Below are 18,461 nucleotides of genomic sequence, written 5' to 3' on the forward strand. Positions count from 1 at the left end.
TTTAAAGAAGTGATGATTTGTCACAGAACTGAATCAGCAAAAGCAACCTGTACTTTACTTCAACTGGGACTATTCCCCAGTGAGTGGCTATAATCAATAATGTTGGAACTGCATCAAACTGAATAAAAATGCCATCTCAGAGATGATGGGCGGCAAGTCAAGGCCTAAGAGGTCAGAAATGAAAGGTGACCACCTGCTGAGTTTCTTGTTCTTGGTGATGTTATTCCAAGTGACGTGCTTCATCTCATCAGACTGCAGGACCATGCCACTGTCACTCTGCTCATCCTGCAGCAAACATCAGGGCGTTATTGTTACTGTTTCCTCTGAAATTCAACCCTGACAAAAATGAGGATCCATTTTTGTCTCACCCCCTCTGAATGTGTGGGTATGAGCATGCAAGCAGAAGTGAAGGTGTTTTCTTACATCACTGTTGTCTAACTCCTTGCAGGGCACTTCCTCAAATGTCTGAAGTGTAGCCATACCTCGCATGTAACTGTTGGATTCAGATTCAAAACAGAAGTTGGACATCTCAATCTGATTCATGTTGTTTCGATAATTAGTTTCAGTCACCCCATGCAGCTCTCCCCCTTCACTTTTCACATCTACTAACAGCCTGTTCGATTTATGCACATGCACTGTACAAGTCAGAGAAGGTGCACCAGCTACATCTACATGCTGTGTACTAAATTGTCTCTCTCGTTGTGCTCACGTACCTCAGGTTTGTGACTGCAAGTGGATTTTCTTTGAAGTTCTCACTGTGATTTGTATCTTCATTCAAGAAAGATCCCAGAGGAATATAATCTTTCCCATCCTGGTGAAAAGATGGAACAAAATGATTAGAATTCGTCCATATTTTGAGAAACATTTTCAGATAATAAGCCTGTGATTAGAAAAAAACAAAACAACAGACCTGCTGAACCCTAGCCTGCAGCAGGTCTCCCAGCGTCTCCACCAGGTTAGTGAAGGTGGGCCGGTCTGAGGGACTGGCCTCCCAGCATGCCAGCATTGTGCTGTAACTGTACACACAGGCACACGTATATTGTTTAATTTTGAGTCATAAGCTTACACATAGGTTTTAACATGGTCCTCCTTGTGCAGTATGTTTTTCTGTCCACTATAGTTTGAGTTTCTGGCTGCAAAGGACATTTCTTAAAGAAACAGAATATTGTTCTCCAGTGTTTTAATAAAATACATCAACCCACATCTCAGGTGTGCTGTACTCTGGTGCTCGCATCCTTGTTCCTCCCTTCAGTCTGTGGCAGAACTCTTCATCTATGTGAATACCAGGATATGGAGAGGCTCCTGTTGGACAAACACATATTAAATGTTTCCACTGGATTACATATTAATGAGAGCGGTTTATGCTTCTTTGTCCATCGCTTGTATATGTTTAGAACAAATGCACGGTGGCTCTTACCCAAAGAGAAGATCTCCCACAGCAGAATCCCGTAGGACCACACATCACTCTGAGTGGTAAACACCTTGTCAAAGATGGACTCAGGAGACATCCACTTCAAAGGGAGACGGGCCTGAAGGCAACCACAGCACAGTAGCAGGGTTACAAGGTATCTATCTATCTATCTATCTATTATTTACTGAGGGATTTTATTAAAAAACTATTTGTACCTGTATTTTGAAATAGTTTACCAGAGTAGTTGCAAAATATATTAATGAAAATGTAAAAATCCAATCTCGTTTTTTTCTCAGTGACTATTCTCAATTTTTAATTAAATTAAAAACCTATAACAGAAACAAATACTCATCTCAAAGTTCATATACATTGTTTTCTTTGTAGGTGTGATTACAGTCCTGTCTTTCTGTGTGTTTATTTAAATGTTGGAACTATCCCTACACTATCTATCACTTGTAGACTTTGGATATGTGAGCTATGTTTTCATGTGTACACACATCTCCTTTGCGGACGTAGTCGGGGTCTTTGTAGATGTCCCTGGCCAAACCGAAGTCACAGATCTTCACCACTTTATTGTCAGACAGCAGAACATTCCTGGCTGCCAGATCTCTGTGAATACACTGATGAAGGCACAACAAGAACATAGTTAGTAAAATACATGAAACATGCACACATCTACATGCATGCACACTCATCGGAGAATTATCAGACCTTGCGAGAGGCCAGAAACTCCATTCCCCGTGCCACCTGGAAGCTGAAGGAGATGAGATCCTCCAGGAATAAAGGAGACTTGGATACAGATTTGGGATCTAGAAGATAAAAGACATGAGAGACAGGCATCTAAAAGGCAGGGTCAAAATGTTGTAGGCTTGAAAATGTTGTTCAGTGACCGCCTGTCTTACCGAGGCCTTTCTCCTTCTCCTCTCTCAGATCAAGCTCTGTTCTTTTGTGGCTCTGGCTATCAGACGTACTGCTTACACCACTAAGCCCTCCATCCTTTCCTATGCACAACTGAGACTGGGAGAAATCGTTAGTTGCTATTAAACATTGTGGGAAAGAGAGTGAAAACTGCATCTGTAAAAAGTAAAAGATAGATTCAGACTGTTATGAAACAGCGTGTGTGTCTTATGTGCAGTTGTTTAGAGGTAGTTTTGGTCAGTTTCATGTGAAAATAAGCACTGAGGTCACAGTTTTTAGTTATGGCTAAACTTGTGAAGAAAATAAGGAAGTAAATGTTCTGCTGAAGAGCTGATAGCATCTTTAAACCTCAAACAGATTGCAGAAGTGCATTCATGAATGTATGATTTTGTAATTGTGTATAGTGCAAAAAAGGTGATGTTTTTCTCTAGTACATGCTGAAGTTTGGGTACACAGGCCTGTGTGAACTATGTGCATGCCTCTGTAGTCCTGTTTTCTGTGAAGCATGCTATCATGACACCATCTCTGACTGTGTTTGTGGACCGCTGTTGAAGCTGCAAAGCTCACCTGACCATGCTCAAACACCTCTCTCTTGCTTTTCAGGAAGTTTGAGAGGTTTCCATAGCGACAGTACTCCACAATGACCATAAGTGGTCCTGCACACGCAGAAAACACAAACACATTTAGGAGTATGAGTCAGAGCACAAACTTACGTATTTAGTACAATCACTGACACCCTTACGGCACAGCAGAATATTAGCTGGAAATTGAACTGTGCATATATTACCAGTGGTGTTTAGAACACACATGCACAGAAATGCACACACCTCCTGGCTTGGTGCAGGCTCCCAGCAGGTTCACAACATTCAGATGGTGTCCAATGTGGTTGAGGATCTTCAGCTCAGTCATCAGAGCTTTGTGTTCGCTGGCTGTAGCTCCCTCTGGTGGACAAAAAGCAGACAAGTGGCACACATGATCTTACACACAGCTGTATTTTCTGTAGGGGAACTCCACACACTTCATCTTGTACCTTTGAGCATCTTAACAGCCACTGTCCCACAGCTGCGGGAGTTGTTTATACCAATCGCGGATGCCTGCATCACTTTACCAAATGCTCCACGGCCCAGAGGTTTACCTGTGAGAAAGAGACCGAGGGCGGTGGGAAACAGAGTTGTGTTTATGAGTCAAATTAAGCAATTGAACAACTTTATTAATTACTATTATCATCCATCCTGGATGTGAGATTTTGATAAGAGAAGAACACATCAACAGTTTCTCTAACAACATCCCACCCTGATGATAGTGAGAGCTGATTAGTTCCAGTAAACACAGATTACACACCCCCTACTGGGGTTGATTAGCTCTCCACGGAAAAACACAGACACAAAGTCTGATTAATGGAATGAGAGTCACTCCCAATACTAATCTGATAAGACCTATGAGAAAATCCTCCTATCTGTTGTGTGATCTTAAATACTCCCATCGTTACATTCCCAAAAATCCCTTCAGTTTGATTTCACATCTGTTGCTAATCTATGGCATTAACCTACATTTCTGCATTTTACTATTAAACTTTTTTTTTTTTTACCTAATTTGAGACGCTCCCGGGGGAACTCCCACTGGTTGGGGTCATACTGTAGCCTCTCACATTGCTCTTCTATAGGCCCATCGCCTGTGTCCAGAATGATTGACAGGTACTCTGGTCTGCTGTTTGAGGTGTTGGACTTCACAGAAGGAAGAGCAGGATTTGTGAAACAACAACAAAACAGATAAATCAATTTAAGTAGGTATTAAAGTATTGTATTATGGGAGATTGGTCTGGAAATATTCACACAGTAAGCAGTCGAATAGAAACCCAGAGTAATTATTGGCCATACTAGGAACTCCAGTGTGCATATTTATTTTATAACTGGTGACTAATAAAAAATCTTGTGCTTTTATTAAATTCCAACATTTGATTTATGAGAGCACAGAGCCAAACACATCTTAATTATGAGTAATGTTGACTTAAAAATTAAACCCGGAAGTTTATCACTAAGCAAACATGTATGCCACAAAGCAAGTAAGGCATAAAATGATTCATGCAGTGTTTATCTAATCTAATCTAAACTAATCTAATCTAATCTAATCTAATCTAATCTAATCTAATCTAATCTAATCTAATCTAATCTAATCTAATCTAATCTAAACACCCTTTAAACAAACATATATGGAAAAAACAGGTGTAGAGAATGAAAAAGACATCTAACAAATTGTAGTAGTATGAAGTATATGTAAAGTTTGCAATTTGTAGTATATATATTTGTTTCACTGGACCAGAAAATAGCTTTCTCTTGTTTCCTCTAACCTGTTTCAGTTTCCATATCAAGAGCGTCAGCAAAAACCAGAAGAGAGTTGCCACCACACACGTGCAGGTAAGAGTGGGAACTTCTAGAAAAGAAGCTTCGGGAATACCTGCAGAAACAAACACACAAACAACAAGCACACACATCAAAGCACAATCAGCTTTAATACTTTCACTTTGTTACTGGACACTCATTGTCCTCGAATCACCTGCACAGGATTTTGAATTAGTCAGCACCAAACTGAATTGAACTGATTTCTTTATACTGAATCCGCACTAACCAATGCTTCAATATAAACAATTTTTCTATTGGGATTTTACGCACATTTTTTTTCAATTAAGTTTCTTCGTCAATAAAACAAATGGAATAAAAAACAAGAATTAAGGCAAAAAATCACAGATAAACTGAGGTGGACGCCATTTTCAGTGTGACACCATGATCCCTAAAAACATCCACATCCACCCTCCTCATTAAATCCAAAGTCTATTTCTTTCTTTCTTTCTTTCTTTCTTTCTTTCTTTCTTTCTTTCTTTCTTTCTTTCTTTCTTTCTTTCATGGCGAGCTCACTGCAGCACAGCGCCTCTCTCAGATACAGGCTGGGCTCTTCCGGAGAAAAAAAAAAGGGGAGACAGTTTCCTTCCTGACTTATCAGAACACAACAAGACACGACACACACAACCACTCCTCTCTCCTCAGAACCGGATTGGGAAGTGCGCCTGACACCACTGTTAGGGAACGGTGCGTAAACTGGGTAGTAGAACCATATGGGCCCTATTGCCTCAGTCATCACCGGACGTATGAGTGTGGGTGTATGAATGAAAAAAAAAAAAACAGAACAGAAGACTGTGCGGGTCCAACAGGGGTGTTATGTTAGGACATACTTCAATCAATGTTTTCTCAGAAATTGCTAAACAAGCATTATTCATCTTCCCTTAATAGAATACTCAGCGTATAACACATACTCAACCACTTCTTGTTCCTGGATAAAAATAATGTGACATAGTGCATGTGTACATCCAGGCCATCCAGATGCTATTTACAGAAGTGAGAACAATAGACATTGAGATGTGACCATATATGGAGGTCCACAATCTTCACGTCTGAGGTAAACGCAGCCAATCAACAACAAAGACTCTTGGAAAACACAACTGGTTGACAAATACTCACTGTTGACCCATATATAAGCAGAGCTCTCCGTAGTGCCCCTCTTATTGGTGACCTGGCACATATACAGACCTTGGTCCTCTACTGTGATCCGGTCAATGTGGAGGGTCCCAGCTTCTGGTAATATGACGATACCTGGAGGTGGTGGCAAAAAAAAAAAAAAAAAAAAGTTTAGACACCAGATGACAGCTTTAATTCACATGTTTCCAGTTCTTGTTTTGTTACCTGCTCCCTGCAGCAGCACATGTTTGTCTTTGTACCATGTGATGGTTGGGGGTGGGATGCCTTTAGCAGGACAGCTGAGGGTCACTGAGCTGCTGACATTGACAGTGTAATCTGTCAAATTGTGAAGCAGCACTGGAGGCTTGAGGACTGAAGGGAGACACACAGTTATGGATTAACTACATAAAGTAATATAGTAGTATCATGCTCTGAAAGGGGGCTTTCTGCATATGAATCGTTACAACAAACAAACTGTAGACACAACACAGAGAGTTATGTTTCTGATCATCTGGCGAATTTAAGTCCAATATTAACATTAAACTTTATGTTTAATTAAGACCTGAGAGAAATATCAGCAGAATGTGGTTAAATGTTTCCACCGTGTTGACCAGCTAGCATCTAACATTGCCTGTGTAAAGCAGAGGGTCTTTTATGTCAACATAAAAAATGACATGAAGTCATTGTGGTATATACACTTTTACTTTTTATCTCAATGTTTATTGAACACCTCTTTCACCGCTGCAGAGTGCCTGAGAGAGCCCAGTGTTCACAATTATCTCAGCACTGTTTTATTTATAGACTAAAGCATATTTTGGATAAAGTGAAACTGGTGCTATTTTTTGCCACAGTTCACTGGACGAGTGCCACATTTGGACAATAACTGTGCGCTGGCAGTGACATATTTCTGCAGAACAGTGGCCTTGGGTTCAACCTGTGAGTCAGCGCACAACTTTTAGGCTCTCTTGGGCCTTATTCACCGTCAAACCCCACAATACAAATCCGTTTCTAAAGAGCCACAACAATGCAGTATTTGATCAAGTGGACAGTTCTGACTAATGAGTAAATTTCCTTCTAATGCACTAGTATTACAGTACAATTCTCACACTCTATGATTAGATCAGATGATTTATCGTTCCCCAAATCTCTTTAACCTCATATTTAACTTTTCCCCCCTCCATTTTTCCTCGTTTTCTCCTCTCTTTGCTCCCCTACATGTCTCTTTCTGCTCTATCTAGTAATTCCCTTGTGGGGTCCCGAGGGAGGAAGTTGACGTGTGGAGCCCTGATTGTATAGAGAACAGCAGTAAAAGCCATGAAGAAATGTCACTTAACCGAGGCGACTGATTGTTGTTTCCCCTATCTTCCTCCTGGACAACAATTGATGATTGTCCGCAGGGGCTGATGCCTGACAATGTCTGATTGGCTGATTGTTCCTCTGGCCCTGTGTAGGGGCCTGTAAACGTGGCATTGTGGGAAATGCCATTGTGTGTTCTTCCCACGTGAAAGAGGTGCAGAGCTGTAGTGCAAGAGCAAAGGCGGGGTGGGGCCCCAGGAAGTAAAGGGGACCCAATTCCCAAGCAGCAAGGCCTCAGTGAAAGAGTATAGGTGTTTATTTGTTTGTATGCATGTGCACAGATAAAATGAAGAGGCTGCAAGTTTATACATGGACTATGGTGAGTTTAAGTGTTATTAACAACCTTTGTTGGGAATATAGAGAACAGACTTTGTGCACGTGTGTGTACACAGCTACAACAAATCACCCCATTATTGCCAATCTGTGGCATCTTTGGGGCCCCTGTTCAGCACCAATCATTAAGCCCCTGAAGGCTCTTTCAGTTCTAGCACATCAGGATTTATATGAAAGCAAAGAAAGGCCAGAAAGGTAAGAAAAATACAAGTAGTTGAATATGAAATAAGGTACTTTAAAACACCACTAAATTTATGTGGTTTGATTTGCTTATTTTCATATTTTATATAGATTTCACCAAATCATAAATTCAATTAATTCAAGCTCAGAAATTTACCAAATATTCAAATTATAAATTCACAAAACAATTTATATACAATAATATATACATAGAATCATAATTTAAATGAAATTAAATTACACATTTAAATTCAGATCAAGTGACAAAAAACAAAGGCAAAGTAATATTCAGACAATAATTCACAACACTTACATTTGATTTATTTATTTATTCTGTAATGCTAAAGCTCTTTCAGACCTTTCTCCTCCTGTTTTAAGCTGCAAAATTATATATTTTTTTTTACATTTTACATTTTTAATTAAATAAGAGGAGTGTTTAAATTTGAATAGTAATTTAATCTTGGTTAGAAATGCACTTGTTTGAAAAACATATGCCCCTTCTTTGCTTTCATAGTTTATACCTTTTGATGTTGACAATTTATGCTAAATGCTTTTATTGTGAAGCCCCTAACTTTTGGTGCAAATATTTCTTTTTGTAGCACAAACTAAAAAACTCACAGAATACTCACTTTTGACCACCACCTGTGTGTCCAGGTGTATTTCCTGCCTGGTGACGAGGTGCCGGGCGGAGCATCGGTAGGCCCCAGAGTCTCTGGCTGTCAGGTTGCTAAGCAACAGGACTAGAGAGTTGGAGAACTCCCCCGATATGAGTTGCTGGTTGCTCGGGGCAGAGCTCCAGGACTGGGTATCTTCTGTGCCTTTAACTCGTTGCCATGACAACATGGTGTACAGGTACTTGTTGGCTACACAGGTGAGATGGAGGTCCCCGCCCTCCATTGGTTCCTCCTGCTGGTTTACGCTGAAGCCTCCTGGGACGTCTGACGGAAACACAGAAGAGATGAAGAGATGGATTGACAGGAGTGGAGAAGTGGGGTCAAAATCTAAACCTTCAGTGATCTCCTGGTTGATGAATCAGCCTTCTCACTTTCTCCACATATAAATCAGGAACTTGCCCGGTACCTGAATCATACACATACACAAGAACTGATTCCACCAAATCTCCATTTTTATTAGCTTTGATGATAATGTTGAATGGCTATTGTGGGTAAAAGCAGCTAGTAGAATACAGTGAAAAGGCTTTTTATTTACTTAAGCCATTTGAAACTTCCTGTGGAAACGGCTCAAGAGTTTCCTGATGGCAGATAGTGTTTATCTTTCCTGAACACCCCAAGGCCTCCCGAAATAAAGCGGACCTGCCAGTCCAAGGAAGTGCACTGCACGGGGAAGTGGAACGATAAGAGCCCCAGGTTCCTGTTTCGCTCTTGCTCACACACTTACAGCTCAGCACAGCCTTGTGCACACATTTAAAAACACATACGCTCAAAAAAATCTTAACCTGTATGCTTAGTAACATGCCTAACCCTTCGTAACACACACACACACACACACACACACCTACATAACCGTCAGATAAACTATGTGCACAGTGCATGTACACTACTTTGTTCTGCCATGAATTCACACTACATTAATGTTTCTTTTTCAGTTTCCAGTTGCACCAATAGTCCTTGTGATATGTCACGCAACAGTTGATTTTCTTGTGTACAGACATTTTCTATATAAAATACCCAGTCCTGTTTTGTTTTATAGCTGGTACAGTAGTTCTCACCAGTCCTCTGGTAATGACCACATTTCTTACCATCACCCTCGAAGTCACAAACCAGATTTAGTAAAACCAGTTCCAACTGTGTTACTTTGAAATGACAAAGCGATACGTCCTTCCCACAGCAGCACATTAACCTTGGCGCAGCATCTCTACACTCCGGGACACTCCTGTCTCCTTTTCAGTGAAACAACCTTAATGACCTTCTTCTTCTTTCTGAGTCTTCAGTCTCTGTCTTTTACTCATATCAGCATTCAAATCTACACGTCAGTGCTGCAGGGCTATTTAAATAAACATACAGTATCTATATATATGACACAAACTCTATGTGACTTATCAGTGACAAAACCTGAAGTGGACCAAGCCTAGTTTCATCTTTAGGAAGCGTTGCAAATTGTGAAAGGCAGATGACAGAGACTGATTATTTAAAGTCTGATGATTAGAATGAATAAAAGGGATGAGGGGAAGGGTGGCAACATAAAATTAAAATAGATATTTTTGCAATAATTTCTGTATTTTAAAATATCCCAGATGTGGACATTACATCAAGTAGAGACAAAGTTAAAAAGGTGGAGATGATTCATTTTGCAATCACCTGTGATGTAGAAGTGTGTGTCTAGCTGGTCGCTGCCCACAGAGTTGGAGGCAACACAGCGGTACACTCCAGACACAAAGGCCTCTGCCACAGTCAGGACCCCCACAGTCTATGGAAAACACAAACATCCGCATGAACAAAACTGCACTTAGCACACTATGAAAAAACACACACACACACACACACACACACACACACACACACACACGTTCCTAATGTTCGGGATTGTTACCTCTGCCACTGATGGCAGGAATCATACTTTCCACTGGCCCACTGAGCAGACAATAGGGGTCTCTGACACAGACCTCCTGCCCATTTCCAACCCAGTGGGCAGCTCAACATGCAAACAGTCGATAAGTATTATAGGTGCGTAACCGAGAGTGTGTGAGAGAGGTTAGGAATAAAGGAGTTTAAGAGTTTAGTAGCAAAGAAAACCCCACATTGAACAATACCTAACATCAGAGTCAAATAAAGCCCACTGTTTATTCAGATGCACATTTTTGTTATTTTCTTCTTTGTCTGTAAAAGAATGCCGTCACTAACCAATCGTGGCTCCCCGTCGCCAGGCACACTGTGTATTTTAGTGTTACCTACCTTCTTCTTCCCCTGAAGAACTTCCTGTCTCTGAGTAACACTCAGGATGTGGTTCGATGTGGATGTGGCTGGGAGACTCACTGTCACAGGGCTCCATAGTGGGGAGGATGGCGGACACATACACCTTGAAGGAGGAGGGGGACGACAGGGAGTCAGCTGTGTTGACACAAGTCATTTTACACTGATTCCAGATGTGTGGCTGTGTGCTTTTCTCAGCTGTGCTCGGCAGGAGGAAGATCAGAACATCAGGGAAATGCCTTGATCGTCACCCCTTGATGTTATCTTTTCTGTGATTCATATAATCATTATTATCGCTATACCATTTTTATAATTGCATCACGTCCTCTTTCCCTGCCTGCAGGCTCACAATAGCAGCTCTTTGGAGTGCTATGTCATGCTGGATTGTTCATGTATGGAGGATGCAGAGGTGGTATTGTTATCCTGTGGATCAGCTTCCTTCCATTCTTACCAAATCATCCCACATTTACAGGACTAGTTCCTGTCCCTGTCAATGAGTCTCACAAGTCTAAATCAATAGATCACACACCGGTGGAGCTGTGGGAACTGGAGCTTGTGAAAGCTGCACTGTGGTTTATTTGCACATGTCTCTGTATGATGAAAAACTGAAATTGCATAGCAGCTGGTTGGAGGCCTTAAAACACACAATGACTGAACACCCAGTGTGAGGATGAATTTTCCCTTCTTTCCTTCGTCATTCAACTTCTACGGAAAGATAAATGTAAAGAAAAAGCTTTTAATTAATTAATTCAGTTAACTGGAACAACATGCAAGTGCTGCAGGAAAGTTTCAATTGATGAGCAAAATCCATTTGTAATGTGACGTTAATTTAATCACTGATGAAGAAAATTAAGAGAATTTGAAGGCATCAAAAACATTTCTTTGCCCACTCGCATTTAAATCATTATGAAATATTATCAGTATGCACACATTGGGCCCTAACGTAAAATTCGTTTTTGACATTATTTCTATTTCTTTTATTTCTTTTTTTGACCAGTAATTTAAGGGAAAGGTTTCGGCAAACCTAATTCAGAGTGACCTGTTCTTTACAGTTTGCAGTACTTATTGTTGACAGTGACAATGTTTTAAACATCTGACACCAATGTTTGCTGAACTGAATCCATGCAGAAGTTTTCTTCTGACACGCTGACGTCTGCATTAGCATCATTTTAGTCAGCCACTCCGCCACAGGTAGTATGCCGTTATCCTGGTTTAACAGCAGATGTGGATGCTAATCTGCTGTAACATATACTGAACAGTAGAAAAGTAAGAGACATCCATGAAGTAGTGCATTGAATGTGGAGTCAACTAAATTGTACCTTAAAATTTTGACGCACATTTTACAAACCACAGTATGTCTTATATTGTAAATTTAATGTCAGGGCTGAATCACTAAAAACAGTGTGTTCATAAACCTCTAACATGATGTCCTTGCTTTCTTATTGGATGTGGTTATACTAATAATCAAATTGGTTTTAATATGTCTGCACTACATTATGATCCTTTTATCTGCACTGCCCAGCAGCAGCTTTGAGTCTATTTGATTTCAGGTTGGGTCCGGATTTGGTTTAGAAAAAACAAAACAAATGAGGGCACTGAGAAGTCCGTCCTTCCAGCAGGTTCTTTCATCTCTGTAGAGGACTTCAGAAGCTCTGATAGAGCGACAGTTAATTCGAGTCATTATATGATTATGATACCGGCCTGGTGCCATAATTTAGGTACCTCGGCAAACATTACTGCAATTTCATTTGAGCAAGTAAGAATTAGTTATATAATACAGTGGTGAAAGGTCAAAGGTCAAGCTGAAGGGACCTCACATCTGTCCCTGGGACTTGTGCAAGACAGACATACAGACATGGGGATAAATTGAAACTTCATTAGTTGACAGATCATACTAAACTCTGGACTTCAAACTAGCTTCTTCTGCTGTGACTCCTTTCTATGTCCATCTTTATCTACAATCGCTATGATCTGACCACATGGCCACTCCTGCTGGTTTAAAAGTTCTTCCATTTCACAATTATTGAAGCCACTGTGTTCCTGGGAACTATTGGTGCTCTAGAAATGGTTATTGCACTGTAGAGGTCCAAAGAGAGTTTCACAGTTTGAATTATGGGACTTTGTCCACTCAATTCAATTTGGGGCTCCAGTCGGGTTCACATATCAAAGATAATTAAAACAGGATGCAGCTGACACACAAATTGGACTGTCACTATTCTTTCAAACTCATTTTAAAATGGGCCCAGTAGCACATACAGACATGTCATTTTATGAATGCTATATTTTAGTGCTATATTTTACTTCAAAGTGTTTTGAAGTAGGCCTGGTCTGATGTGGTCTACACTTGAAAAGAGCAGTGAATTATTTTCCTTTTTTTCCCATTAGAATAAAATGCAGCCATAATAAATGATGGTATATAAAGCTTCCTGACTGCCTTTTTTTGGAAAAAGTCAATTAGATGTGTCAAATAGTGACATATATAGTATAAATCTACCCAAGTAAAGCCATTAATTGTCAGTCTTTAGTTTTAGGGTTAAATAAATTAGACTTAATGTGCCCAGACAGGTTTACAGATTATAGGCTATTTTGGATGTGTCTAGTCTGCAGTAAAGGAAGGAGTACCTATATCTCTTACTCGAGTAAAGGTAACATGCCTCTGTGAAAAACATGCTATTACCTTTGATCTGCCTTTAAAGAGAAGAAGACTAGAGACAGGGCTCACGATCAAAAGGATGCAGCTTCACTATTTAGACTTTAAGCATTGTCTTCATTGTAAACTATCATTTCAACAGTGCTCACTGCCTGTTTATGGATGTGTGACTGCCCGTCTCTGCTCCCTGTCTGTGTATCCTTGCCATCATCCTTCCATGTCTACGCTGAGCTCCTCCCTGAGGTCTGTTCCTTTCAGCTCTTGATTGCTCTTCCTCTGGGTATCTAGCAAATGTGTGACCCACCCTGTGCATGACACATGTGAGCTTTAAACACATACACATAGGCTGGACACATACAGACACACGCACACATGACACACACACACACACACACACACACACACACACACACACACACACACACACACACACACACACACACACACACACACACACACAGACAAAGACACAGAATAAACAAACTAACACTCCCCATGCTTATCAGGAAAAGTTTTCTCAATCAAAGTGACACTCACACACACAAATATGATTAGTAAGACGGGCGGATGTGTGGACATAAACATGGTTAGAAACAGAAGATGAACATAATATACCTACGCAGCCATACAACAATCACATTCACGCAGTGTGTGCCTGCCAACAGGGTGAGCAGCCGCCTGGAAATATGAATGAACTTTTCCATGTTGTGTATCAGTGGGGGTCATCTCCTGCCTTTTCTTCCTGTCCCGTTTCACTGCCTAAAATACTCTTGTATACTGTCCCTGTCCGTTCCTGTCTGAACCCCAAAATAACCACAGAACCATATAAACCAATACACAAATATAAGTAAAGTTTAATGCAAAAACACAAACGACTGATATAACACTTCAATACATTTTATCAGATTCATACAAAGTTGGCAAATATTGTCATTCGTCATATGTAAGTTAGTTGTATAAAATTATTAAATATTAGGTTTATATATTACTCATAGAACATCTGTATACAAGGAATGAATCACATTGGGAGACACCCGTAGAGTGGGACACAAACACACACACACACACACACACACACACACACACACACACACACACACACACACACACACAGGCATCCACGCGCTCTCTCACACACTCACACACACACTGAACATTGCTAAAACATTTTCACCACTCATCCTCTTAAAATGGCTTGTAGTATCGCACATACATTTACTATTTAATTAACTTTCAATACAAAGACACAAGGGCTGTTATACTGACATACTGTGACAAACAAACACTTTGACATTTTGACATGAGGGTGACACTGGACAACACAGAATAACATAACATGATAGAGGGCAGTTATAGTCTCTGGTCTGTGGAGACTTCCTACATGGTAGGTGTCTGCTGACCTTCAGTCTTTTAATAGAGAACTGTAGGCATCCCATAGTGAACAACACAAAACTTGTACTCTGCCTAGTTTCGCCTGTCCATGGTAACCACGTTTGACCTTCTACCGGTGACTAAGAATCACAACAGAACTCACAGCTTTGGTGGATGTCAGAATCAGATCAGGGCTTGGGACAGGCACGGTTCATGCACCCATTATAGTACCACTCTAGGACACAAAAACAAGCAAAGCAGCTCCAGAAATTTGGCTGGTGGATGGATGGAATTGCACTTATTCTGGCTCAAAATGTCTGAGAGATAAAAAGCATAAACAACTACTGGATGTGAGTGCGAGGGGCGAACTGACACTGGGAGAATGAAGGAAATAAATAAATAAGGAGTAAAGCAGGTGTCCTTATATCCTCAGTGATGTGGCTTATTTTCCTCCTTGTTTCCTGTGTCTCCTGGTCTTCACTGCTCAGCAGCTTTCCAAGTCACTTTCCACGCCAGTTTAGCAAACACAGGGTCATCGCTTAGAATCACTGGTAATGTCACTGAGGGGTCTGGCTAGCGTGCAGAAGCACTGATGACTGTGTGGAGGTGAAGGGGATGGGTTCCAGGGTGGGAGGTGATGGTGAGTTGTGCTTCTGTAAAGGTGGAGGATGCTGCGTTGGGGTGGAGGGCAGAGCTAGTGAGGGAAGGGGTTGGGGGGGTATGTGTGGGAGAAGGGGTGTGAGTGTGTGTGTGCATGTGTGGAGAGGGGGCTCTCAAGAATAGATCAAGCTCTTGAGGAAGCGGACTGTGCCACGTTTGAAGACGAAGGGACAATCATGCTGCTGGGAAGCGTCTCGCGTCGGAGAGGAAGCCAAACAACGAGAGGAAAAGCGCTCTGATTTTCGCACAGGAAACCCAGTGCGCCTCCTGCCCGGGCCAGATAAGAGCGCAGTGGTTCCCAGGGCCAGACCCAGGAGTGGACCCAGGACCCAGGCGTGAGGCCCTCATCAGCCTGGCCCAGCCTGGTCCACTGTCCCTGGGCCTCCTCCAGCATGGCGTCAGGCTCGTGGTGCAGCCGGGCTGCAAAGAACAAGGGCCTAGTGAGGATCCAGTCAAAAACTGGTACAGACACTGAACCAGAACCAGAACAGAGCTTTACAAAAGACTGCCAAGATAACACTTTACTTTAAGCCCCACAGTTTAGCATTAACAAACACTATAACACTAGTGTGTCTATAACACACCATGCAATACAATTATTAAAAATATATTAAAAGTTTATATTTTGCTTATAAATGCTAAAAGTGGTATCAGAAAGTAAAGTGTTCCTGTCAGTCAGGAATGAGGTCAAATGTATGTAATCTGCAGTTCAGCTTTCTTTATTTAAGAGTAAAAAAATTGCAGCTTACTCTTTTTTTTCTGCAGAAAACTGTGATGTGTTAGATTGTTTTCTACAGTTACTATGGGTTTAGTTGAGAATAATTATTTAAATCAAATTCAAATTGACTGAATTGTGAAGTGCCATGTGCAGATTACATCATGATGAGACATGATGGACAAAGATAAAGTCTCCTCTCATACGTCTACACTGCAAATACAACAGAAACATTATTTTAAAAATGTCTTTTAGCATAAAACTGTATGAATATGCAGTAGATATTCTGGGTAAGGGGCAATATTTGTGCAGGGAGAACACTTTCTATAACCCTATCTTGTTTCAGTGAAAAAGTTCCACCTGGTCAGGAGCATGTTCATGTATGTTATGTATATTACTTTTGACTGAGACAGATGAAATCACACAGGAGGCACCGCGGCTTGGCGCCATGAGAGAGTGCCGGGGTTAAGGGTCAAGTACGCTGGTGATGTCAGTGTGTCTCAGAGGGGGAATAGAATATGGTTCGTTGCTGTTCTGCTCTCAGGTAATTCTTCACCTTCCTGACTTGGTCATAAGCAACACAATAAGTGTCTGACCTCCAAGAACAACTCAACCAATGTTTCTGCCAAGTGACTGCTTGAGTACTCGTGTGTATGTGTGTGTTGACTACATGACAGTCCCTCTGCATCACTGGGTTGGGCCATTTCTCATGAGAACTTTATATATAGGGTGTGTGTGTGTGTGTGTGTGTGTGTGTGTGTGTCTCTGTGTGTGTGTCAGATATAAGAAAAAGCATCACAGGATGCAGTGTGCAATCACAATAATAAACAGGTCTCTCACCCTGTGTCCTGGACAGGAAATTCATTAAATCATAGCTTTTGATTTGGAAACCAACAAATCGTGACTGAGAGCACGGAACTGGCTTCTATTGAAGTGTGTTTTTTCTCTGTCCTTTCAAGTCTCATATACACTGTGTACTGTGTCTGTGAATGTACCAGGCAAACACACACACACACACTCTTACACACACACACACACACAAATGCACACAGGCTGCACATTTGTATGCACTTACACATATGGAAAAGGACACGTGGACAAGTTAAGGCAACAAACATATGGAGAAAGATATGCACAAGCAGACGTACACCTACATGATGAAACACACACACACACATAAGAGAATATACACAAAAATAACACACATGCATTTTCACACATTCCCGCACATGAAAGGCCCCCAAAGGCATCTGTTCTGGTTACAAGAAGGAAATACTGTCTGAACACAAACTGAAATAGACAAAACATGTCTCGTTTTTCAAAATCACACACACACACACACACACACACACACACACACACACACACACACACACACACACACACACACACACACACACACACACACACACCTGAAAAACATAAAACAACTGTTCTTTGAACTTGTGTTTGTTTTAGTATATTATTATTTATTATAATTATTTATTGGTTTTTGGTGTAATAGCATTCTTCTGTCAAATAAACATGTTTTATAGTATTCTTTGCAGTTCTTGCTAATTGAAATTTCATTTTTACAGTGAGTTCATTCATCATTTATAAGTGCTATATGATGAATTTCAAATTGTTTATTGCTCATTTTGGAGGCTAAATGTTGTGCTCACACTGACGTGCAGCCTCTCCATCGTCTAGAGTACTTACAGGCCTTTGGGTGGGCAGCGATGCCAGAGCCATTGGATGTGTGGAGGAGGCACTCCGTGGGATGTGCAGTGCAGGGTTCGCCTACTCCCCCGTGGAACAGAGCCTGGGTCCTGCAATGATGCTGCTTTCTCCCCTATCTGAGGACTCACTGCCAATAAAAGGACCACAAAAACACAAACACACAAGTTTAACAACCGGGGAGGGAGACTGAGGTAAAGGTGTCTTCTGAGGGAAGACTTTGTCGTCTCACCATTGACTGCAAGTGTGAGCGTGAGATTCTGGTAGAGTCCGTGTTCCTTGATTCGTACTAGGACAGTGTACTTCCCGGCATCCTCCTCTGCAACATCCCGGATAACTAAGGAATTCCCATCTATGTGGTAACGGGAGCATTGCTCTGCTGCCACTACACCGTCCTTCAACCTGTGCAGAAAAACAAATTATGAGCATAAGAAGTTTTGAATTTAAAAGGTTTAGTGACTGTCACCATAAACTTTTAAACTTTAGCTTTAATGACTAATGGTTAAAGAGAAGACGAAACTAAACTAGGTTGTGAGGAGGCGTGATTTCAGACACATCTGAGTGCACAGTGCTCAACGTGATCTCTTACCAGATGACTTCAGGGGCAGGAAACGCTTTTAGTTTGGGAGAGATCTGGTACGATTTCTGTCCTGCCTGCACCTCCATCACCAAACCATGCCTGGGCTTCAGACGGATAAATGGACGATCTAAA

At 41.2% G+C, this 18,461-nt stretch overlaps 1 protein-coding gene across 3 annotated transcripts in view; it reads right to left on the reverse strand.

Annotated features, from left to right (window-relative positions):
* flt1 (fms related receptor tyrosine kinase 1) overlaps positions 1–18,461 on the reverse strand; it is a 31,311-nt gene that overhangs the window by 1,783 nt on the left and 11,067 nt on the right. For 2 of the 3 annotated variants that reach the window (XM_026361858.1, XM_026361859.1), the window contains exons 8-29: positions 18,339–18,456; positions 17,982–18,151; positions 17,732–17,879; positions 10,620–10,743; positions 10,026–10,134; positions 8,337–8,645; positions 6,064–6,210; positions 5,842–5,973; positions 4,677–4,783; positions 3,918–4,053; positions 3,360–3,464; positions 3,157–3,270; positions 2,897–2,985; positions 2,314–2,428; positions 2,123–2,220; positions 1,909–2,031; positions 1,418–1,529; positions 1,203–1,302; positions 911–1,016; positions 714–811; positions 424–493; positions 194–285 (exon numbers count right to left, since the gene is read on the reverse strand). In XM_026361858.1, the coding sequence (XP_026217643.1) occupies positions 194–285; positions 424–493; positions 714–811; positions 911–1,016; positions 1,203–1,302; positions 1,418–1,529; positions 1,909–2,031; positions 2,123–2,220; positions 2,314–2,428; positions 2,897–2,985; positions 3,157–3,270; positions 3,360–3,464; positions 3,918–4,053; positions 4,677–4,783; positions 5,842–5,973; positions 6,064–6,210; positions 8,337–8,645; positions 10,026–10,134; positions 10,620–10,743; positions 17,732–17,879; positions 17,982–18,151; positions 18,339–18,456 (2,722 nt within the window). Of the gene's footprint in view, positions 1–193; positions 286–423; positions 494–713; positions 812–910; positions 1,017–1,202; positions 1,303–1,417; positions 1,530–1,908; positions 2,032–2,122; positions 2,221–2,313; positions 2,429–2,896; positions 2,986–3,156; positions 3,271–3,359; positions 3,465–3,917; positions 4,054–4,676; positions 4,784–5,841; positions 5,974–6,063; positions 6,211–8,336; positions 8,646–10,025; positions 10,135–10,619; positions 10,744–14,151; positions 15,739–17,731; positions 17,880–17,981; positions 18,152–18,338; positions 18,457–18,461 lie in introns of those variants that run through there. The other variant, XM_026361860.1, reaches the window with a different exon arrangement.

This window comes from Anabas testudineus, chromosome 2 (assembly GCF_900324465.2).
Source record: "Anabas testudineus chromosome 2, fAnaTes1.2, whole genome shotgun sequence".
NCBI lineage: Eukaryota > Metazoa > Chordata > Actinopteri > Anabantiformes > Anabantidae > Anabas > Anabas testudineus.